At 29.1% G+C, this 26475-nt stretch overlaps 1 protein-coding gene across 1 annotated transcript in view; it reads right to left on the minus strand.

The window, feature by feature from the left end:
- Positions 1-1022: 1022 nt before the first annotated feature.
- HDAC6 (histone deacetylase 6) overlaps positions 1023-26475 on the minus strand; it is a 32992-nt gene continuing 7539 nt past the window's right edge. Inside the window, exons 17-31 of the mRNA XM_067285436.1 lie at positions 25021-25061; positions 24563-24665; positions 20774-20845; positions 19566-19696; positions 19417-19485; positions 19157-19295; positions 14360-14425; positions 13264-13323; positions 11697-11786; positions 8539-8645; positions 5828-5895; positions 3647-3701; positions 1526-1703; positions 1311-1439; positions 1023-1230 (exon numbers count right to left, since the gene is read on the minus strand). Coding sequence (XP_067141537.1) covers positions 1156-1230; positions 1311-1439; positions 1526-1703; positions 3647-3701; positions 5828-5895; positions 8539-8645; positions 11697-11786; positions 13264-13323; positions 14360-14425; positions 19157-19295; positions 19417-19485; positions 19566-19696; positions 20774-20845; positions 24563-24665; positions 25021-25061 — 1383 coding nt within the window. The 3' untranslated portion in view covers positions 1023-1155. The remainder of the gene's footprint in view (positions 1231-1310; positions 1440-1525; positions 1704-3646; positions 3702-5827; positions 5896-8538; positions 8646-11696; positions 11787-13263; positions 13324-14359; positions 14426-19156; positions 19296-19416; positions 19486-19565; positions 19697-20773; positions 20846-24562; positions 24666-25020; positions 25062-26475) is intronic.

Raw genomic sequence — 26475 nt, forward strand, 5'->3', positions numbered from 1 at the left:
AACAGCAGATAATTCTCAAAAGCACGCTCTGAATGAATGCATAATGGTATGAAAAAAGTCCTTTTAAAACTTGCAACATTATAAAAATTTTTTAAAAAGATTTAGTTTATTAAATGAAACCTATATAACATCAACAGTTGCAGAAATCTGCAGATTATTGATCCCTACATCTACCAAATTAAAATTTTAAATTCTCTCTGATTTACTTGAATATTCTACAACAATACACAATATATGGATTTTTTTCTATGGAAAAGGCTGTAAATATATGGATGGATAAGGAGTGTAGTTTCCATTCTTCATCCATAATATAATGGAGTCCCAAAAACTCAACATTCCATAAAACCTGTCATTCAAAATAAAAAAAGAATACATGAAATCTAATTATTACTTCCACAATTAATACTAAGATCTATCATTCTTTACAGGTAATACTTAATAATAGCATCAATTCTATGTGTTAACAAATAATATAACCCTTTTTCCAAGGTGTCACTCCAAAACACCACAATGCAAATGTCACTAACTCAAAAGTAGCCACTGACTAACCAATATTTTCTACTTAAAATTTAACTACAAATAGAAATAGTCATTATTGGTGCATAGTTAACATGTATATGAATTTGCACATATAATAACTTTACGAAAATCCTGTTATTTAGACTAACATCATCGTTATGCCATAAAACTTGTCACCCTCTCAGTCCACATCAGACCACGGTCAAGTTTGAGGAACTCTACTGTAATCAAATTTATCAAATGTGCTTATTATAAAAAAACCTATTGTAGAACAATGTCTCGTGAAAATTTTCTGAAAAATTCTGATACTAAACATTATTAAATTGAAATATTTATAAAAAAAATTACAGAATTTATTTATAATTTTGCATTAATTCATTTGTAACAATTAATGTAACTCAGCACAACTCTAAATCTTGCTAGAGCTAGTGACCTTTTATATATATTTAAGACGGATTTGTGTGTAACGACTATGAGATTATACACAAAAAGAACAAGAACAGTTTATTAAAAAGTATTGTTTTCATTTATTTGTGTAAAAAATTTTCTTTTTAAATTTTATCAAAATGCGGGTAATACATTTAAAAATATATGATTAATTTATTCAGAATGTTGTACCGTAATAATTTGCTTTATCTAAACAAAGCTGAAATAGGGCAGTTCTACTCCATATTTTTTCTTGTATACGAGTCTCTGGATATCAATTGTCATCTGAAAGATTCCATTTAAAAATGAATATAAAAGTATAATTAAATAAAAGTAATTGAAGAGACAAAGTTCATTGAACTTACTAAATTATTAATGAAGGAGTTACAGCCATAGCACCATGCTCTGCATTCAGAATTATTAATGCAAAAGTAATGTTTGTTTTCTTTCATATGATGAAAAATATGATCATTTGCATTTTTTCCACAGTATACCTATTAATAAAATGATTTAAAAAATTTGAATTAGATAGGTTTGTAACACAAAACTACCAAAAAATTTTCGAAAAACTATTTTTTACCTTAAAACAATGCAAACATAAACAAGTTTGATTTTTCTCTCCACATTTTTCACAATAATCTACATTAAATTCACAATTTTCTGCAGGAGCTAAAAATTGAAGATGAGCGCACCAGTTAGGAAGAAGACAAGGGCAATCAATTTTATTTCTCACATGCTCATAAGCTACATTTTCTGATCTAATAAAAATTGTTTGCAAAATAAATAAGTAAATGTTCTTATAGAAGAAAATAATAAACAATAAATATGCGGATGAATATAATTAAATGTGAAATAATGCAAACTTTAATTTTAAAACATCTGATCCTACCAAAATGCTTATGATATGCATTTTTACTTTCCAAGCTCTGTTATATATAACGGAGAGAAAATATGGGTGTGTGTGTGACACGATTTTGTTCACCATCTTTGGAGCTTAATAACTTTTGTACTTTTTGTCGAAAATTTCTTAAATTTTGCAGGGAGGTTTTGTATACTAGGGAGAATAATGCTGTTGAATTTTGGTAGTTAAAGGTCAAGGGGTGGAGAAATAGGGTGGGTCGTGTGTCGTATCTCGAGTAAGTTCTTTAATTGACAACCAGACGGCTGACGTAGTTAAGGCATTGGCCTATTGCTCTAAAAGACCAGGTGAGCAACCCCAAAATAGACCATGGATAATCTTCCTTGGATATGTCAGGCCCATCCCTCACCACCAACCATCCCATTGTGGGCCTGGCCTAGCCCATACTAAGCTTGGGAATAAAGGCCCTTTTAGTGCTCACAGAACAGAAAGGGATAAAAATGAAAAAATATAAATTTCTATTTTAGTCCATATTTCTGAATATACAAAATAAAACTTTATTATAGGAGGAAAACTGCATGCAAACCAGAATATTCACCACAATGAATAGCATTCAGTAGTTTTCCATATTTCAAATACCAGAAGCTGAAGAAGTATGATTTGATGACTTAGGAGTTAGATTCATCAGTAGATATTAATAGCATTAGATCAGCACATTAATAGTCAGAATTACTACTGTATAGCCAAACGTTAACCTAACTATTCAACATCTGCAAAAACACAAATTTCATATATCAATCATGTTTAAAACCTACCACAATTTAAAGATGGCAACTTGCAAAAGTTGTGGAAAAGTCATTGCAACAGATTTGGTAAGACTGAAAGACAAGATGATGTAGCATCAAGCATTATGTAGTTCAGGGATGGGCAACCTTTTTCTATATAAGGGCTGCATTTCAAAACTTAACCGACATGGGCCTCATACAAGAGAAAAGAGGAAAATAATGTCAGTAAATCACAATTATTTATTCATATATAATTATAAATTAGCATAGGTATACTTAATTTAGCTTCTGAAACTGTTGTAAACGTAATATATCAGAAAGATTTGGTTAAATATTAGTCACTGCTAGTTTTAAATTAGTTTCGATGTGTCTGTTAACCGGTTTCTTGTTTTAATTTTTACTAAATTCATTGCAGAAAAACTATTCACAAACATAAGTTGTAGAAAATAACGTTTGAATTTTTGCTGCATACTTCCTTAAGCTGGGAAATTGATACATTTATTCATATTTTATGCGACACGGACCGCAGGTTGCCCATCCCTGATGTAGTTTATGGTTTGACATCCGGCAAAGTGATAACAAAGTAAACTTAATGGAACTTCATGAATTCCACTGTCCCAGTACCATGCCATTATTAAACTATAAACCAATCTTTAAACTTTTGTTGTGCATCTTTAAAATGAACTCAGTGAATAAAATTAATTTCTTTCCTTGATTTGAGAATATTTCTTTTTAATTATTAAATGCTTTTGCAAATTGCATTTCATTGCTAATGCACTAAGAAAACAAATAAACAACAATGTAATCGTGGGCAGATTAGATAACGGCAAACTTTTGTCCACAAAAACTTAATGCTATGTATTACAGGTAGGAAATTATGGTAATTTAAATTTTCTAATTGTAGAATTTTTATGAAATTTCTATAGAGCACCTTTTAATCACATACTTTAATTGTTTTTAAGACATTATATTTAAAATTTGGTTCAAAATATATTCTAGATAGCTTGCTTATTCTGAATTATAACAACGAATTTTAAAAATCTTTTCGATTACTTACTTTAATTCACCAGTGTATAAAGGAGTTATTTCAGCTTCATAAGAAGGCAAATCCACTGAAAAATCAAACAAATTATTTTTATTAGGTTAATATTATTAAATTTTATTATATTAAATAATGTACGTTTTATAAAATTAAATTTAAAAATTCTATGATATGAGATGTAATCAATCAATTATAATAGTCTACTGCTATTTCTTTATTGACTTGCATTTATTGTCAAATAGTAATATTGGACATAAAAATTATCATAAAAATCTAAATATTTATACTTCTAAATCACAAAAAAAATCTGCATTTATATTTGTTTTCTGTTTCTAGCCTGTAAATGATTCATTTTCCTCTGCAGAAAATATCTTGATTGTTATAAGGTGCTCCACAAAAGTATAGAACCACTGCAAATTTACTATACAAACGTTAGGAATTACACATATGATGTAGTTACCTTTCTTATATTGTTCAGGATCTATGAATATATACCATACTCTCCGGCGTATAAGACGACCCCTGACTTTTGAAAAGATTTTCCTGGGTTAAAAAGTCGTCTTATATGCCAGAAAATATGGTGATTTGTCGAAACTCGTAGTTTCCTATATTACAGCAAACAGCAGAAATTGTAAAAAAACTGATTTTAAGCACCCTAAAAGTATAGAATTGACTAGTAAACAAATGCAAAAGAATTATATACTACAAAATAGTTTAATTTAGTAAGTTATTTGCACACCTCTTTTACTGATAACATCGAAAATGCAATTTGGCATGCTATCGACAACTTTTTTTATGATCGATGCTTCAAGGGAGTTCCAAGCAATGACAATTGCTTGTTTTAAGTGTTCAATGTCAGCATGCTGATGATTTTGGTCATAAATTTGGTCAACCAAGATCCCAAACTTTTTCTATAGGGTTGCAATTAGGAGAACAAACTGGCCAATTCGTTTATTTTCAAATCACAGTTTCGTAATACGTGGATAGATGCATTGTCCTGTTGAAAAATAAGAGGAATTCTTCTGAATCTGTTTGTATGGCAGCAATTTGTTCTCCAAAATTTGTTGATAGTCGGCACTGTTCATGCAACAGGTAATGAATGCCAAATCCAATTTTCTCAATGCAGAAAAAGCACCCCAAACCATAATACTCCCACCACTGAAGTTCCTTCATGAAAAGTACTTGGGCTTTTTATTGTAAATCATGCCAGTAGAACGCTAGACCATTTGGCCATCCAAATTAAATTTGGATGGCCAGATGGTTTTTTTCGTCCGAAAAGATTATCTATATGACAAAAAGATTGTTATTTTTTATGCTAGCATGATAAGTCTAAATAAAACAAAAAACTTACATTATTCCATTGAGTGGCCATATTTTTCTTAGTAAAATTGAGTCGGGCAGCTTTGTACTCAGGCTTAAGAGCAGGGGCACTTCTCATTTGAGACTGAACAATGTTGTTGTGGTTTTGTGATGTACTTAAATACCAAAACTGTCCCAAATTTTGTGTGTGAACACTGCAGAATTAGAAGCGGCATTAATAATTCATCTGCGGTCTTGCAGCATAAGCTTTGAAGGATGTCCACTTCTGTGCTTTAGTCCATAATTTGTAGGATTTGACAAATAACACTGAATGACCTTTTTCAAACATTTGATGCTGTTTGCACTGCCTGATGACTTAAATCAGTGCTTCTCAAAGCTACAATTTGTCCTTTCTTAAAGTCTATTGAATGGGTACCATGAGACAATGAAAAAAAAAATACTTTCACACTTCAAACTTGTGAGAAAGATGGCAGTTCTATACTTATGTGGCAGTATGTAAATTGACTTCCTCGCTATTTCGCAGTCAGCCACGAAGTCAGCTGAATTACACATAAAAAAATCTGTTTCTATTAGTGCATGTTCTGACCTTAAAAAACCAATTTTTTGAGCATTTCTATACTTTTGTGGAGTACCTTATACATTGGTTTTGTATAATGCTTACATTTATTTGGTTATATATTAAAATATAGAGTCAATGGACATATATATATATATATATATATTTGATATAAACAAAAAAAGATATCTGAATAAAAGTAGTTTCGTATGTCTGAAAATGATAAAACTAATAGCCTTAGTTTTAAATCTAAAATAATTAGGTTTCATTATAAGTAATAAATACCTATTCAAAACTTTATATTTAAAAACAAATATTACCATCAAGTTTTAATGAAGACCAATACTTTTTGTGTGTTTCAATAACATTTTTGATTGTTATAATTGCACTGGAAAAAGACAAATAATTTGAATTAAAATTAATATTTTTTAAAAACAGTTTGTCCTCTTACAGGTATCCTTTGATTAATTAATTAATCCCTCAATGTTACCGCATATACCAAAATCACATTAATCAAATACAGTATCTATGTTAAGTAAAGATGGCTGTTAAAGCCACATTAATTAAAACTTCTGCCGCATATATAAAGAGATTGCCGCAATTAATTTCGTGCATTAATCAAATCCTGTGTTAAGCAATACAGCATTAAGCAAGGGATACGTGTAATCAGATTTTCAATATTTCAGATATTTGCATTAAAATGATCTAATAAAATATACTTAAAAATAAGAAATAATGTTTTATGTTATTTTATTGAACTATTTTCATATCAGAATTAAGAAATAGAATTAACTGGTCTTGATAAAACTAATGTAAAACAGAATAAATATGTGAGAGATATCTCACATGAACAAATTCTTTCCTTAGTTCAAAGTTATTTCTTAATTCTGTTTATGAGAATAGCAATCTTTCATTATATCACACATAAATCTCTTCAAATAACCATAGAAATAATAAAAAAACTATGTAAATGTACGTGATCTCAATCATATGATTTTAAAGCCGGGTTTTACCACTACGAGTTAGATATAAATGAACATCTATTTAAATAATACTTGAAAAATAGATAATGAAGTTTTGTTCTATAACATCGAAACTCACTTTCAAACCAATATTAATTTATTGCATGAGAATAAACATTTTATAAATTCCTGAATGATGCTTAAGAAATATATTAAGATCAATAGAATATTTCTGATATTTTAACTAATGCAGAAACCTTAAACCTTTCTATTCCAGGATTCACAGGAATATTTATGTAAATAAAATTATAAATATTGTTAAATATTGAATGTGGGAATGGCATGATTGAGTTTATAAGTCAAGAGCTTATCAGCTTAAGAGTAATTAATTAAGAAAACTCAAATTGGAGACGGTGAATTTGAATCAGAAAATGGTATTCAAGATCCCGCTTTTGACAATGACAATGTAACAATTAAATTGAAAAACATTGAATCAGGTTAACTACAAAAACAGTAATTATTTTAAAATGTTGTATCCGTAACCCATAAACACAATCATTAAATATTATAATAATACTTCAAAAAATGTAAAATAAAAAGTATCTTTCGGATTTTATCTCTTGTCTTCTATTGCAAGGCAATAAACCCTGGGATTTCAAATAAACTGGAGAAAATATGTATTTTTAAAGATAAACTCATTGGGTTTAATCAAGAAATTACATTAAATATTTTTTGCTTGATTACTTGTTTCTTCAGGCATTCAAATGTATTTGAAGAAAGTAAAAGTATATACAAAATATCTCAATGTACTTTTTGAATAAATCTCTTAATATCTGTTAAATAAAATCACAAGACAACTTTTATGAAAACACTAAAGTTATCTATTTTAGCTTGTAACTGTATAGTTTATTCCCTATAATTAATAAATCTGGTTTTAAATCAATATTTATATGTATTATTCTATCAATCCAAATATATGATAACTTCTAACAAAAAATTAAATCTTGCCGTTGAGGTTGTCACTTTTTGGCACCACTGCAAAGTACTGTATTTAGTTTAGTATACATGCAATATGTTCGGCAAAGCTGGAGTACAGTATTTACGATAACAAAAACAAAATTGCTTACTTCCTATGAGTGCAGGAGTATTAATCTTTCTTCATTACAATTTTATCATTCTTGAATTGTGATTATTAATAAATAATATTTGCTCAAGATAATTTTTTAATGCTGTATTTGTTTCAGAAAGAAGTAAATAACATTTTTAAACATCTGAGATTTTAAATGTTACTTTCATTCTATTTTGTGTATTATTTTTTTTTTATCCTTTTCTCTCTCTTTTTCTCTTCTCAAAATAACACTATTGGCTTTGAGGAAACACTCTGTCCAAATATTGAATACTTGTGTTTAGTATCCAGCCAAACATTAAATACTTACTTTGTGGTAGAATATATCCAAATACCAAATAATGCTAAATATTTGATCAAACACTAAAGATTACCAATATCTCTAAATCAATGATTTTTCAAATTTCCTGATGATATTTATAAATTTTATTGTATACATAAAAGACAAAACTACGACATAAATTTATTTTTAGCTATGATAGTGGTAAAAAAAAAACAGTTTGAGAATTTTATTACTATCGTAATGCCTCCTGTAATACAGGCTAATTAATGGTAAAAGTTTACAAATACTACATAATATGTATTTTCCTAATTTTTTAGGGGGTGATGCATGTAAAACGAGCTATAAACTAAATTCATAGAACTCTGCACTGTTCGAGCTACCATTATTTAACCTTGTTTTTGTCATAGTGCATCACATTTGGTGGTAGATACATACAAAAATGTGTTACATGACCTTGTTTCACCCTCATTCAATCACCTTATCACCTCATAATATCATTCACAAAATAAACAACATATCTTAAATTATTTTCTCTTGATTATAATGAGACATTCTGTTCATAACACATTTAACCATCATAAAATAACTACTATTTGACTGATTTGAAAAACTAAAATTTATATTAATTCCTTTAATCATAACGTTAATAAAAATACTTACTTAGGAGAAGGAGTCAATCTTGATTTTAATGGAAGACATGAATTTCCTAACAGAACAACTGTGCAATGAACAATTCCTTCCGAGACTGATTCAACATTATATCCACCCTAAATAATTTTACAGTTTATTTTTATATTAATAAGAACATTTATTCTTAATTATTTTATTAAATATTAATAAATTTAAGTAATAAATTTAAAAATTATATAACAATGAGTAATTATTTATTGTGACATCGTCACAATGCCATGCTGCAATTTTTACTGATATTTTTAATTTAATTAAGTTTTTTAACTCTGTCCTGTAGGCACTAAGAAAGCCTTCTTTTAGCAAGCCCATTATGGGTTTGGCCAGGCCCACAATGGGGTGGCTAGGTGGTGAGGGATGGCGCCAAACTTATCCAAATGGATCATTCCCCAAAAATTTCCTGGGAATTATTTAACCCATCTAGGTTTAATCCCAAGTTCCGCAGAATGGTAGGCTGCCACCTTGACCACTCGGCCATATGGTTCATCAATTTATTTAATTTAAAATATATGCTTTCCACTTCAAATTGGTAGAGGCTTGCCCCTGTACATCATACCTTTCCTTTAACAATAAAATCATGTTGGTCATCTATTTAACACCTTTCAGGATAAAATTTTTGAATTGAAATAACATGATTTCCAGTTTGCATCAGAAGTTCTTATATAGTTAATCGGGGCCTCCAGCCCCTAAGGTTTCCATATCTCATCTTGTCTCACCTATGTAACTTCATTCTTGAGATTAAGGAAAGATGAACAGACAGACAACAGTGAGAATTTATAGTCCAAAAATCTACTTTGTTGGGGTTATTAGAGAGAAAAACTGACTTATTTTACAAAACTACAGAATATACAAAAAATAAGGTAATAATATAATAAAACAAGAAAATCCACCCATTTCTACGGTCAAGTCAATTTAACAGTTAAGAAGTGCTACCTAACAGTTGCCATTAATTTTAATTTTAAAAAACTACATAATTCAGCAATTCTTAACTCATTAATTTATTAATTTGTAGTCATAATGAGTAGAGTTTATACAAAAACCAACATTTTAAAAAACCGGTTTTCGAATCTCAATTTTTCTACGAAACCGGTTTTAACTGATTTTTGAATTTTTACCCAAAAAATGGAGATAAGGGATATTTACAGTTTATTTTAAAACTTTTGAATTTACTTAATATTTATAACATTTTCAAAAATTGTCCCCCTCTCTCACTTGCTACTGAGCTTGGTTTAGGGTCAATTTACACACAACAGTGATGTGCCGGCACATTGCAGTAAGCATCGATAAATATCACACATAGCCAATCAGAATTTCATGTACGACACTTGTATGATTGACAGAATACAGATCGCGTGTCGTAGATGAAACTCTGATTTGCTATGTGTGATATTTATCGATGTTTATGCACCAAACGGTCACTGTGCCGGCACGTCACTGTTGTGTGTAAATCGACCCTTAATCGTCTTTAATGCATTAAATAATAAATCTAAATTTTTCGTTCTTCTGTTTGTATCCTCTAATACTAAAAACTCCTTCTTTAGTGTCTTAGGGCTGGACAAAATCACTTTCTCAAGTTCTTGAAGATATTTATGTAATCAATCTTGCGTGACCTGATTTTGGGGGCTGTACTGGCAAAGGGTCATCACTTGTAGAGGTATGGTTCCTTTGACTATTTTGCTCCTATGGATATGCTTTACAGCTCTGATAAGGTCCAACCATCTCATTTGGAGGTTGAATTGAGCCTAATTCGACGCTTTTTAGGCATAGAGGGATTTTGTTTTGTAGTTAGTTTTATGAAACTTAGTATTTAACAATATTCTTGTTTTATGCCAGAGACAATTTTGTGTCGAAATGTTGTTTTTAATCATTTAATTAATTTTTATGTAAGCTCAAAAACCGGTTTACTTGGGTAAACCCAGTTTTCGAATTATATAAATTTCTTCAAAAAACCGGGTTTTAAAAACTAACAAACACTAATAATGAGTAGGGCATCAATTACATTGTTCACTTCTCAAGATATTGGTTTGGTTTTCCTCCTTTTCATCTCCAAATTTGGTGGTGCTAAGGTGGTAAATTCTGTTTCATTTTCTTCAATTTCCAAATTTATAGTACTGTTATCTGTTTCCTCCTCTTCTGATACTTTGTTTGTCATTGTTGTTATTTTTTCATGAAAAATAAGATTTCATGGTTTGTACATGGACCAGTTTCACATTACTCTGGGTCTTTCATATTTTCAATCAGCTAACATATTTTTCATTTTCTAACCCACACACAAACACTTCATTAAATAGAAAAACACTTTTTATTGCTTGCTTTTTCATCACTTATTCTTATATTGAACTTAAAATAGATAAATTAAAATTGAAGTAATAGTAAAACCTGTAAGTATTTTAAGTAATTATCAAAGCAATAAAAGTTTTACTTTATTATGTGTATTAAAACTTTCTCCTCCTAACATTTGCTCCTAATCTGCCTTTGTATGTATGTAATGAAAATTAAAATATCTCAATTTTTCACAGTAAGTTTTAACAAATGTTCATTATTTAAAAAATGTTTTGTCATAATTAAATATATGTGAATAGATAAAGAAAAAACAATGAAATAACTGTCCAATGAGGATTGATTAATGTTTCAACCATAAAAATACTGTAAAATTCAAACTTCTAAATAAAACTGTACTTCTTTACTACCATTTTATTTTAATACAGTGGACCTTCGTTATAGCGCTGCTCACTATACCATGCACTTGGTTATAGCGTGGGCAATGTTTGCGATGCGATAAGCTCAAACATGTTTGTACAGGTCCGTGCAGCGTTAGTGAGTAGCGCATTTTATTCTTACTGCGTATTGAGTAATTGTGTATGTATTGAGTTCCTGCGTGTAGTTTGAATAGTGTTTAATTATTGTATGCATGATGAGTAAAAGAAAAGCTTACAGTATGAAAGAAAAGCTTGACATTATTGCTAAAGTAAAGAGGTGAACCGCATTACACCACGCCGCTCGGTATAACGTGATTCACCTTATAACGCAGGTGTTGTTTCCCACCCGATATGTGCATTATATCGGGGGTCCACTGTAATTGAAAGTTATGAAAGTTAATTTCAATAAATTAAATTATACAATATGCTTACCTCTAAAGCTACAATTAGTCGCCCATCAGCAAATGTCTTGAGAAGGTGAACCATATGTCCATAACATTCTGGTGAAATTTCATAACCGCCCTGAAATATAAACATAGACCTTTATGTTACAGCAATGAATTATAATTAGTAGTTAATTATATTATAGTAAAATGTCAAAAGTAAAAAATCTTATTTTCACTAAATAAATTTTCTAATTTACATATATAAAATAAAAAGAAAACTTTAGCTTATATTCAGATAGAAATACAGTCGTTAATGAAATATTGTGGTGGGTAAAGCCCCCCCATGTAATTATGTATATATTATCATATTTTATAAGTTAACGGTTAGCATTGTTTCTACTAACCCTATCGTTTATAATTTTTTGCTCATTTTCTAAAATATTTTTCTCATGGCGAGTTTTGGGCGAGTGCGAGGTCACCCACCCCGTGTCAAAGGTGAGAAAGACGATTTTTGGCATTCGAGGGAGGACTACGAGAGGAGGAACACGTGCAGAGAGGGAGAAAGTCACCGATAAAGAAAAGAACAAGAGAGGGAGATCCAGAGTTGTGTTCGAGGACTGGAGTGATCAAGAAATATAGTAGTATTTTTTTTATTTGGATGTTTCGTCCCATCGAAGGAGTTCCACGTGGTCAGGTTATGTCCTTCGTTAATCGTAATAGACTTCCTAACTCGCCAAACAAAGAAGAGGGGTCTTCTTATAATACAACTATCCTATATTTCCTTTTTTTTTATCTAACTAACATTAGTCCTAGTCTAATTTAAGTAGGTTTAATTAGTACTGTAACGCGATTAAAACCGATTGTGAACCAACTGCTTTCGGGGCTTGAATGTTCAATCTGTACTACACGCATTGTGGACATAAGAAAAAATAATCGGCTTAGCCTTTGTAATTTACATCGACAAACGAACAAAATTGTTACTACTATCACTTATTTGTAATACGTGTATATCCATAATATTATTCATATAATGTGGTTTTCTTTAACCCATCACAGCACAATATTTAGAAAGTAAAGGTAAAAATATAATTTGATAAATTTTCCATATGATAATGTGAGGCTCTGGATCTTCTCCAATCATAAATGTATTAAATCATCTAAACTTATTTGACACTTTCTGAAAATAAGCTAAAGATTCTACACTCTTATCATATAAATAAACAAACATATATATATAATGTGGTATTTTTGATTATGTTTATACATATACTAAACATTTCCAAAACCATTGGATACTGGTCTTTAATTAAATTTCAAGACATGAGGATCTCTGAATAAAAAAAGTCATGTGACAGAACTCATTAACATTTCATGTAATATTCTTTATTTGAGCAATGACATCAGTAGATGGCTATATCTGATGTTAGGAAAAAAAGTAGAGCATAGAGATTAAAATTGGCCCTGTTGAACAATTTTTGACTACTTTCATGCTCCACTATTGGCAACAAAAGTATTAGTCAACCTGGCAACTGTGTCATCATCAAGTCTACTTCTTGCAAGTGAACTTCTGGTTTGATCATTTGTATATTTATGTTTAAAATTATAATACTCACTAATGGATCTCCTTCGGCTGAATCAAAGCCAGCAGAAACCAATATCAATTCGGGATTAAACTGAAAAATAAAAATGATAAAATTTTAATTTCTTTCTTATATTTCATTTCGTTCTATAAATATAACTATATTATAATATTTTAAATTTTATGTACTGAAAATTATGAAAACATATTTTAAATTATTCATACTATTCAATATATACAAAAGTACAATAAAAAAACTAACAGATATAAGGTAGTATATTTATTGGATAAACCAATTAAACAAAAATTATTTTTTTTTATTTTCCCATTTAATAATTTTTTATTTCAATACACGAACAAAAAGTTATCAATTAAACATAACAGCACTAATATTCATTCAGATTTCAAACACAAATCCATAACATTTAAAAAAAAAAACATTAAATAAAGCTTAATGCTTTTTATGTTAACAATATAAGCTTTTTAATGTTTTATTTAAAAGAAAAACACTGTTGAATTGAAAATATAACTAATAAATTGAAATGGTATTGATGGTAAACAATTATTTCATGTATCAATACTTTGTGTTAAGGAGTAAACATTCTTTTATCTGTAAGTTGTCAAAGCTTGAATAACTAAACTCACAAACTTAAAAATAAAAATTATAACTTTTTAATTGAAATAAATTAATAATTATTTCAATTCTGATCTAATAATTAAAATACAGGTATACCTCACCTTACGTCGGTAATTGGTTCCAGGAAAGACGACTTAAGTCGAATTTACTTGTCACTAGGCTAAACTACAAATAACCATTCCCAGTTCTGTATTTTATTTATTAATGCATTTTTAATAATTTATGGTTAATAAGAATCTATTTTAAGCTTACAAATTACTTTTTTTTTTGTACTGTATTAAAAACTAAAATTTATCTAAATTTACGAATACATGTACAGTATGTACATACTTGTAAATGTATACGATTTTTATTTTTTCAAATATTATTTTTTTTTCACAAATAATGTATAATTGAGAATGACTTAACTCGAAACGATGTATAATTGAGAACAACTGAACTGTAAATGACGTAACCCAAGGTATACCTGTATATAAAATTTTTTATGACATACCTCATAAGCGACAGGCAGAATGATGTGGAAAAAGGCCGATAGATAATCGGCATCCTTCATTCCATTCTGAAATATAAATATAGTACATTGAAAAGCAAATAAATTAAAAATAATTTTGAGTATAATATGAAACAAGAACTTTTTAATATTTCTAAAAAACAATATATTTTTCTGAAAATATTAAAAATAAAACTTTATTTAACTACAAAAATCTTTTGAAAATGAATGATAAAGATTATAAAAACATTCATCAAATGATAATTGACATTTTTTAATTTTATAAATCATAAAATTACTATTATAGTTAAATGAAACAAATTTTAAAATATCATCATAAGAAATGAATTTTTAAAACTAAACTATAACAGTCATATAAATTGTTGAAAACAATATTTTACCTCCAACAGAAAAGTTATAGATATCAAAAATAATGGTGAAATGCGCACTAAGCATACTATAATAGGCTTGCGCATACTATAATAGTCTTATAGTACTATAACAGGCTAATAGCATACTATAATAGTCTTTTTATGAATAAATTTGAAGTTTGTTGCATAATTTGTATAATTTTACAACGATCCTATATTCCCGGTGCAAGCTCCTCGCTTATCGACCAATTCGCTTAACGACGTAGTTGTAGGAACAGAACTTGGTCGTAAAGTGAGGAGTACCTGTACATTCTCTTCTAAAAATACTCATTTATCCAGACAAATGATCATGCAAAATAACTCATGAGCATCAAATCATTAGTACAAATCAAGCACTTAATGGGTCTTAATTCATACAACAAATTTCTGATTCTACAGAGTTTAAATGTTTAAATGTGTGATTATTTATTTTGTTATTTTAGTTCTATTAATAATAGTATCATTTAACAGTCTACTTACAAATTTTATATTACTTTCCAATATAGTTTGCTAAAGATCAACTTATGAATCACTCAAGATTTTGAACTTTTATAACCTGTGCTTTAAAAAAACCTGTCTTTACAGTTAATTCATTTATTTACTGCATTAAAAGATTATGTATCTGTTGCTGTAATATATCATGACTGACGAAGATGCAAAACTTGCTGCATTATGACTGACACAACAGGTACATAATTCTAGAAATCTAAAATGAACAAACTTATCAGATACAGTGATAAATATTTAAACTTTTATAATGACTGCATCAAAAATATCATAGTAGAAAAGTTTTTATGATATTCAGTTTCCTTTATTAAAACAGTTCTATGATTTGTAAATTTTTAGTAGGTGCACAGTACAATGTACCACTAATATACAGGGTGGGCCAACAAAAACGAAACGGCAGAGTGTTCGTGTTCGTCCAAGCAAATCGCTCAGACAGGTCGATTTTATTCTCGAGGGGACATCTTTTGCAATAAAGTTTTTGCGATTCTGAATACAACAGACAACAAAAAATTTTAAAAACTCATCTATTTTGTATTAACTAAACAAACATTTATTTCGAAAAAAAATGTTTGTTTAGTTAATATTCAGAATTGCAAAAACTTTATTGCAAAAGATGTCCCCTCGAGAATAAATTGACCTGTCCGAGCAATTTGCTTGGACGAACACAAACACTCTGCTGTTTCGTTTTCATTGGCCCACCCTGTATATGTTACTGTGAATGACCAAAATCTGGGAATGTCAGCATTCACACAGTTGTTTCGTGTACGTACAAAATATTTGCTAAATATCATTATTTCTCATTTACACTGACATTCAACATGCACTGATATGAATGTTGAATAAAAATATTGTTCCTAGCATTTAGTTATGGAACAATTTTTGTTGTAATTACAGCATGTATAGCCTTGCCTTCCACTTCTCAAATTAGTTGCAGCTGCTTCTCTGAGGGACATTTTTTATCTAACCTAAAACAAACCTAAACCTAACCTAACGTAACATTAATAATATAACCAAATATTCAGTGTTTCACCAACGGTCTCTCGTGTGTGTCGACATTCACCGGAGAACCTCGACATTCTCTATTTTTGGTCTTTCACAGTAACATATGCATAATATAGTCTGTATTAAATTCCTTTTATAGTGTGTATCAATGTAAATTATATTTTTGTTGTTTTTGTTATAGTTAAATGAGGATCTTTAGGGATCTTTATAGGGAATCATCCATAAATTACATAATGCTATTTTTATACCTCTCAATGACCAACCTGCCCTCCTCTAATGTTCCTTAATGTGTCACTTATCCACCCACAAAATTACATAATGCATATCCTCAATAACTTCCTTAGTTATACTATGGTATAATACATAGCATAAAGTATACTGAATGTTATGCTATTTTATTAATTACATAACGATTTTGTAAACACCCCAACCTCCTGTAATGCATCCTAAAATTATCTGTCTACCCATCCATTCATATCTGCATTACATAATTTATGGACAACCCTTACGTTTATAAAGCAAAGAATAATTTAAAATTAATTGCATTGGTTATCTATATAGCAGATGGATATTTAGGAATAAATCATAAAATGTAAAAATTAAAATCTTATTTAAAAAGTAAATTTTAGAAGGTAAAATAGAACTACACTGTAATAAAATTAGATGTAACTGTACCACCATTACTATCATCCAGATGAATAATCATTTTCATCTCACTATAAACATGAAAGTAATTAAGAAAGTATTTAATAAATATATAACTACTATCAAAATATATGCTGATTATGAAAACTTTTAAATCAATCAATCTGTAAGTACTTGAAATCCTCAACTAAATCTTCAGAGCATTATTCTCCATTTTTTTAATACCCCGTTTGCAGCGAGCATTTCAATCTAGATTGTGATCAAGGTCAGCAGCGACTATGCCTTGGTGCAACCTCCCTCGACCGTTTCAATCTCGACTGAAACGAGGTTCAATCATGATTAACACAAGAGAGTTTTCGAAACTAGATCCAGTCATAAGAGAGATCCCACAATCCCACGCATGCGAGAAAATACAAGATGGCGGCAGAACACATGTCGGGCTATTGACAGAGAAATAAAAAAGATACTGTATTTGGAAAGACGATGACATCTGTCTATTATTAGATAAATGGCAAGAAAAAGTGCTGTATTTATTTCTAACCAAAACTTCCATTTTCTTTGTTGGTGTTCGTGATTTACTGCATAGTTATGTCAGTTTTATCATTGCATGTAATAGCCGGGTTGTTCTCAAGCAGACTGCCTGTGCAAACAGCATGACATTCGACTAGCAACAGTCACAATCCAGATTGTAGGTAAATCAAGATTGAAGTGAGTCGTCGATTGTGCATGAATGTAGTATAAGAGACAAATAATGGAGATGTTTCTATCTTCTGGAGTGCAATGTTAGACTTTTATGTTAGACAAAATATAGATCATGTGTCATAGATGAAACTATGACTCTGATTGGGTACATGTAACATTTTTTGATGCTTATTCCTTTATATGTTACAGTAAAAACCCATTTTTAGTTAAAACGCGTTTTAACTAGTTGAAACTAGTTTTTACTGGATGTCATTGTTATAACTAGAATTTACTGCTAGTCAAAAACGAATTTGAGTTAAAACTAGTTTTAACTAGACAAAACAGGTTTTAACAAAATGGCTTAGTAAAAACTGCTTCAACCAAGGTCATTCAGCTAACACGTTCCTATAGTGTATGATGAATTTCGTATCGCTTTAACCCTTTTCCCCGACGTCTTGTTTACGTTTATTTTGCGATCCCTCCTAAGGCAATATAGGTCAGTCAGGCGATATTATTTTAAAAGTTCACCAAAAATCAAATTATCATTATATCTATATGAAAATAATCACTTACATTTACTAATATCTTTAGTTTTAAATACGATATTTTTCAATACATTTTATTAGAAAAATTTATAAGAAAAAAAATAATATATATCAGAACTGATGCAAACTTGATAATTTGTAACATTTTGTGAAAATTAACATTGTCTAGTTACATAGTTGTTTGCTGGCACTGAGCCAGAAAAATGTAGAATATTGTTTTGTACAATTCAATATAATACTTATGCATGTATGTTTATTCGTTGTGAAATTATTGCACATTATATCAAACATTCGTTTGAAATCAAAATTTTATACTGCTATCAACTAATATAATGAATTATTATACTTTACTCACTTCATATTGAACCAGATTATACCTGTTGTTAATAAATTTTACAAAAATCTATATTTACCAAAGTAACTATGAATCGGTACCCTGAAGTTTTGCTTAAAAAGCCAGGGTACCGATCGATCGATGCCTTCGGGGACAAAGGGTTAATTAATGTTAATAACACAGATGTGTGACCAATATTTTCAATAAATATGTATTAAATAATACAAATGTTTTAATCCCAATCATCACTTTATTTATTTCCCCCAAACATATTTATGTAGCTAAAATTAGTTTTAACTAATGTTAAAAGTTAAAACTAGTTTTATCTAAAATCAAAACATGTACAGCAGTAAATTCTAGTTTTAACTAGACAAAACGGATTTAACAATGACATCTAGTAAAAACTAGTTTCAACTAGTTAAAACGGGTTTTTACTATAACATATATATATGTATATATATATATAGAGAGAGAGAGAGAAAAGGACTCTTTAATCTATCATCATAAATTTAACCTGTGTATTAAAAACTGTCACAACTTATCAATTTCAAAAAATTATAGGAAATTGATATTTTCCTTAAGTGTTAGTACACATATAACTTTCCAAATAAAAATAAAACTATTATAAGAATGGGTATAGCAATTCAAAAATATTTCATCAAAAATGTCTACTTACATTTTCTTCATCAGTATTCCATGATATATTAATATTATAGCCAACACCTTCGTTACATCCAACTCCTAAATAACTTGAACTTTTAACATAAGGATAAAATTGTCCATTTTCATAACGATGAAATGATATAAATAATACTCTGAAAAATTGTGAGAATATAATATCATGAAATTATTCAGAATGATTATTCATATCAAATATTTAATATTTTTATTACTGTTGCTTAATGTAATTTCTTTTAAAAGAATATCTAATATTACCTTGGATCATTATAAAATATATTCTGTGTTCCATTACCATGATGGACATCCCAATCTACAATTAATATCCTACAAATTTTTATCTTTATTTTAGAAAAAAACTAATAAAAATAATGAAATTAAAAAGTTTATAAATTCTTCATACATACCTGTTTAGAGAATGATGCAGTAATGCATATTTTGCTGCAATAGCAACATTATTAAAAATACAGAAACCTGCAGGTTGTGAATAATCTGCATGATGACCAGGGGGTCGAATTACAGCAATTCCATTTGAACTCTTAAAAAATTATACATAAAAGATTAATCATAACTACACACCGATAGATTACACAATGCTTTAAAAATGGTATTAACTTATTAATTTTTAGATCGTCTTTGCATTTATTATAAAAATAATATTTGAAAGTTTGCTTGGTTGTTTTGAACATTTGCTATTTCACTAAGAAGTTTTAGGGATATATGTCTTTTATGATGCTTTCAAGTAATGAAAAAAAAAATATACCCTAATAATAATTTATACAAATGTCTACTATAAGTCAAGATATTAATTATGGAAATTATAAATTCATAAGAATTAAAGTAGAATGATATATTTATATTTCTATCATCTAATTTGTATCTTTATGGCTTCCACTGATTGAAAACTTTTAATATTTTTATAACTTGCATTATAATACTATTCGGTTCTCTGTTAGAATTTAACTTGAGGAACTGGAATAATACAATATGTATCATTTTATGAAATTTAAAATTTAATTAGTGATACAATTTAATGTATTCGGATTACTTGTTTAAGATTAGAGTATATATTGTAAATTGATGACTGATTGAATTATTATTTAGGAAGTTTTCTTTCCTTGTTTTTAACAAATTTTTAAAAATATTGTTATTTGAATTCACATTCTCTGTTTCTAAGATTGTATGAAATTTGTTTATTGTTTAATAATATACAAATTTATTTTTTCAAAATTATCAATGATGTAAATAATCAGTGTCTCTATACATAATAAGCAATTTTATTTAAACATCTGAATAATACATTAATCCACTTAAAAAGCATTTACTATATTCAGTGACAATATGATTGACATATCATAAAACTTGAATTAAAAGTTTTATGGTGCTTTTTCTATTTTTCTGTTTTTCATGCACATATAATTTTTAATTTGAAACTAGTAATCGTTTTCAACAAAAAGAAGTTTTATTAAAGAAATCATTTTGTTGAAAACAATCTCAAAAATTCATGAAAATATCAAACTTTAGAACAAACTTTTATTTTAAAATTAACTTATTTTACTCATTAAAATATAAGATAGGTTTTCTTATCTTTATTTAAATAAACTTAATTTCTTACTTGTCCAGATAAAACTGAATCTACAGTTTCCAATAAGCATCCAACTGCCAACTTCGCACTCTTATAGGAATCCTATATTTTAAAAATTAAAATAAATCAGAATTTTATAAATTCTTTAGCTTTAATATTTTAAATATATTATAATAAGAAAAAATTAATAAATATATAACTTTAATTAAAAATTAATTCTGCAGTTTTTTATAACAAGAATTAAAATTGTTATATAACAACACAGGGCCAAAGGAAAGAAGAAAAAGGTGGTCCAACCCAAAAATGGAAAGTTGTTGTCGTGGTTACAGTCATGGTCCCCTAGTTTCTTTATAAAGATTTCACTTTCAATACTAACCTAGTTACTTTAAAAATCTCCATAGTTAGAGATATATGAACATGTGTTGCTGAAGTGGACATTATACATAATACCTTAGAGATAATACTTTCTCCTGTGAAAAGTATTTGTAATCCTGGCAGCAGAAAGTTTTCTGGCCAGACCTGTTTGTAAGGCCTTGCAACTATATATAAAGTTTGAAAATTAATTTTTAAAGAAGTACTATATTTTCAAATATGTAACCTGCATAGGCATGTAATCCACAAAAAATTGTTAGAACAAAAATAAAACTTTTATATAACTTGTATCTATGAAACAATCATTGCTCTGTAGATGCAAGTTTGTGATTGCAATTTAAACTCAGTGTATAACCAGCAATACAACCCACATATCTTTCGAAATTGTTTTTAAACACAGATAATCCATGGGTTATGTGCACAAAACAATATTCTGTAAGAATAATATTTAATATAATGACAACAAACAAATCTGTGAGAATCAAACAAGTTAAAGGAAAACAACCCAATGACGACCTCATCGGAAGCTAGTATACGTCAACTTCCTGACTTGAGTGTGTCAACTTATGCTTTCTCAAAGTTGATAGTGACACCTTATAACACATTTCCCTTGACTTTTAATCTGTCTAAGGAATTTGCACCTTTGAATATAACAAGAAATGACTGATTATAGTCAGCTGTTGCCCATTCTTCAAGTTTTTGTGATCTGTGCCTGTGTGCACTTACCTTCTGCAGTTTGTGTTTGGATTTCTGTGACTTCAGATTTCTCGCTTTCCTTCTGTTTGTATGCTGCTACTCTCCAGAACTGTTAACTGATGTCAAGGAATAAATTCTGATACCTCTCAACATGGGATATTCTCCAGAATTCTTAAAGTACCAAAGATTTGTAAACTCTCTCTCCAAGATGATAATGTGCATAAATGCTAATACTATGTCTTCTTTAGCTGTGTAATGTACTGTACAAACTTTTGTGCCATCTAATAAATGTATAAGAGTAGTTAATTGTGTTGAGTAACTCCTTTCAACTGAATCTTGTCATTTCTTACTTCATCCTCTTACCCTTAATCTCATATATAAGACTAGGGGTAAAAAGATAGCAATAATGCAGTCTCATATATGAGACTGCATTATTGCCATCCACAAAATGCTCAAAAACTCAAGTAGTAGGCATAACCTACTTGTGTCAGAAATTTCCAAGTGTTATCACTTACATTCAGAAATAAGAAGGCTAAAAAGCCATATAAAACCCCACTGGGGTTAATTAGACACATCCTGGACACACCGGTGTCAGAAAAAATGCCAAATGGGTACAAATCCAATTGCTTCTCTTTACAAACTCATTTACATATTATTTATTATTCACATGCTGTTGCATTAGAAATGTTATATTTTGCAAATTATTGTCATTGTTTTTAATGACAGAGAAAAAAGTAAACATTAAACTTTGTTATAAGTTGGATACAAGTGTGAGGTCCTGGATGGAAATCAAAATTATATGATGTAAATGATGAAAATCCAGTGGGACAGTTAAGCTCTCACCTTCCAAAATTAAGACAAAGCAAGATTTAAAGTCTAGCTTAAACAATAAAAGTTCTTTTCATCAAAATGGAAAACGAAATGATAGAATTACAGGGAGAATATCGGTTTTAAGGAATTTTAGATGATTGGGAATTGAGTTAAGTGTCCAAAATGAACTCTCTCGCATCCCAAGAAGTTTTGAATTATTACCGGGAGATGAGGAAAGACCAATCAGAACACAGTATAGAAAAGAGAAACCTATAAAAACATGTTTCAAAGACAAGAAATTCTTTGTTCCAAAAATTTGTTCTTCCTTGCAAATCCACTGTTTGTTCTCTAATTGTTATTCTATCCCCCAGTCATGTTCATTCTCCCAGAATTTTTTTCTCATCCAAGGCATCCTTTCTCCAAGAACTATTATTTCCAAAGCTTAACAGTGAGCCCTGGGGCCATCAATCTTGAAGACTGTCAATGAGACAGTTGAGCTTGTTTTTACTCTTTTCTTAGGAATTGTGACACAAGGAATATTTACAGAAAACTATATTTCTTTTGACTATACATACATAGATGAGTCTTGTCCATTTTTTTGTCCCTTCACATGCTGTACAAGGCAATAATGATTTCACTGGTGAAATCGACCTTTCTTTGTAGGCTACCATTCACCGCAAAAATGTAAAACAGTTACAAAAAACTTCTAGCGGTAGCACAGCACAATTAAAATTAATAATTACATTTAATAAAAATTGCCAGGACAAATATGACATTTACAGAAAATATATTTCTTTTGATACAATCACCACAATACTACTGGTGTAAGAATTCAATAAAGTTGTAATCACTTCTGTTAGAAACTTCATTGCAGGTACTTACACAAAAAGCACTCTGATATCCAAAGTCACAAAAAGTGTTGTAATCCAAATAAGGAGACGACTGATTGGTAACACTAACAATTATTTTATTCACAACACACATACAAAGTGAAGAATGGAGAATAAAGAAAGAGAGCTTCGAAGGGCCCAATTCTTTTTATACAGAGCTCGTGTGCCCTCTGGTGGCCCGAGCTTTACAACCCTTAACAAAAAGGCGCTGAATTTTTTATTTCATTGATTTTCCTAAAAATTATATTACTGTCAGATGCAAAACTCAGATTGGACAAATTTGGGTATTTATACTTACACTTATTTTAATTTTTTCTACATAGTAAGTTTATCTACAATCTATGATATTTCCATATAAATAATTATATTTTAGCTCATTTGTGGTACAGTGCAGAGAAGAGCTGGATGAACTGACCTTGTAGTTTTGTAGTTTGACCTTTGCAGGCCATAGTTTGGTGACCCCTGGTCTAATTAAAAGAATTAAGATCTCAATACAAAAAAAAAGTTTATTCTCAATACTTGACAATATATGATTTCATTCAGCAAGTATGATTGAGAAGTTTCGATAAAATGTTGGATTGTAGAATTAAACAATCCACTTTATATTCTAATTTCCACCATATTTGATTTGATTTTGGACAGTATTTCTTATTGTCCAAAATCAAATCAATGCAGCAAGGAATACATTTTGAGGATATAATAGAATATTAATCATAATCTGATATAATAATCGATGATAGTAAATTTAAATAAATTTTTAAAATATTTTTAATGGTTTTATGAGTGAGCATAAAAATATATGGCTTTCAAGAACTAGCAATAACCAACTTTTCTTTTTTTTCATTTGAACAACATTGAAAACTTCCTTTGTTATAACATGTGACTTTTTTAACTTAGCACAACATTGAAATTTAATTGTCAAACTTACATAACTTATCTTAAATATGTAAAGTTTATAATGTTAACAATTATTAAAAATTAATTAATACTTATTAAATTTTAAATCTCAATACTTTCTTTCTTTTAGTAATGTAAATAAAATATATTTTACCTTATTTATATAAACAGCTAATGAAAAAAATTCCTTATTTAATTCAGTTAGTTCTTCCAATGTCATTGATTCTGAAGCCTTCATTTTTTGAATTAAATCATTACTGACAATAAAAAAATTGCATAAATCATATGAAAATTTTTTAATCGTTTATTAGAAAAATATAAAATAAAATAAAAAGTAAATTTCTCTTTATATATGAAATTAATAAAGCACATAAAAATAATAGTGAGGTTGAGGCCGAAGTTTTAAATGCGAAAATGTGTACGTCGGACATTCGGCGCCGCTTTCCCGTAAGCCTAGAGGTTTGACAATGGTGTTTGGAAAGTCAGTGGAATCATGCTCGACATTCCAAAGGCCATTGTCAAACTTCTAGGCTTACGGGAAAGCGGCGGCGAACGTCCGACGTACACGTTTTCACGTTTAAAACTTTGGCCTCAACCTCGCTAATTATTTACCTGTGGACAAGAAGTAACTCTTCTTCAGTTGCATATCTAGACTACATTAAATATTTTTCATTAAAATTTTAATTTTGTTCACACATATATAAAAAAAATAATCAAATAAAAATATATATATTTAATTTGAAGCAAATTAATCAAAATTTGATGTTCATTAAATTAATTTTTCCTAATTTCTAAGATGTAAAATTATCACAAGACTTATTTTTCATTAGTTAATCATAAAAATACAAAAAGTAATAATAGCAAATACTTAACTAGAAATATAGTATCAAAATAACTTTTTTTTGATATTGCATTATAATTTTTATATTTTACCATTAATTCTGTAAATTTAGATATTAGATATGTCTTTAGTTTTCTGCCTTGTTATGACATGTTCTTTATCTTTGTGGTTAGTACTTGCAGGGAAATTTTGGCTCAAACTGTGTAAACAACAGTGAAGAGTAGAAAAAATTAGTGATTAGAGAAAGAACCAAATGAGGACAGGGAGAGAGAAAAGAAGTGGAAGAAGTAGAAAAGAAAGTGAAGGAGGAAAAAAAAGATATAAAATGTGCCAAAAGAGTAATGAATGAAGACAAATACTTAGAAAGACAATCATTATTTTTAACTATTTAACATAATAAATCAATAATTTAGAATAATTTCACATTTTAGATAGATCAAATTTAAATATTTAAAACAATTTAAGATATTTATAATGTATAATCCTAAATAAATAAAAATAATGTTCTATTTTTATTATTTATTTGTTTAAGGAAAATTTAGTCACAGATTAGACAGTGGCGTAGTGAGGAGGGCAAGGAGGTGTTTTTTTTTTTTTTCGTTAATTTTTCATCATTTCCCCTTTTGGGGATCAGAATCACCTTGTTCCACTTTCGCATTACAAGGATGACGTTTCTTTAATTCTTTTCTATCTTTATCTATCAATTAAACATGTATTCGTACAAACAGGATAGTATAAAATAATATATAAAAACACTGACAGCACTCTTGTCTGTCTTACAGAGGTCCAGCTACTTGCTGGGTTATAGGCTAGGGAGGTAACTTCCTCCCCTCCTTTACATCAAGATTCTTCTTGCGAAGGTCAATAGGTCAGGTAGTATCATGCACCGGGCACCACTCGCAGAGGTGTGCCCAAATGGTCTCCAAGACAAACTATATGTGTTTCTGGGGGGAGGGGGGCGCCAATAAAGTGTCGTGCCCTGGGCGCCAGTTATGTTTGCTGCGCCACTGAGATTAGGACATAGAAATTCATTGTCACCCTGTTTAATAATTAATAATTGAAATATGATAAAAACTATTACCGTATATTTCCCCAGATAAGACGAGGTATAAATTTTCATCAAAGTTTTATAGTTTTAGCATATATTTGTCCTATAAGACGACTCCCAAACTATCAATGGCCTATGAATTTAGTTTAGATCGGCGATCATCATCTGGATAATAATA

Source organism: Centruroides vittatus, unplaced genomic scaffold (genome assembly GCF_030686945.1).
Source record: "Centruroides vittatus isolate TY-2023 unplaced genomic scaffold, ASM3068694v2 scaffold_2569, whole genome shotgun sequence".
Lineage (NCBI taxonomy): Eukaryota > Metazoa > Arthropoda > Arachnida > Scorpiones > Buthidae > Centruroides > Centruroides vittatus.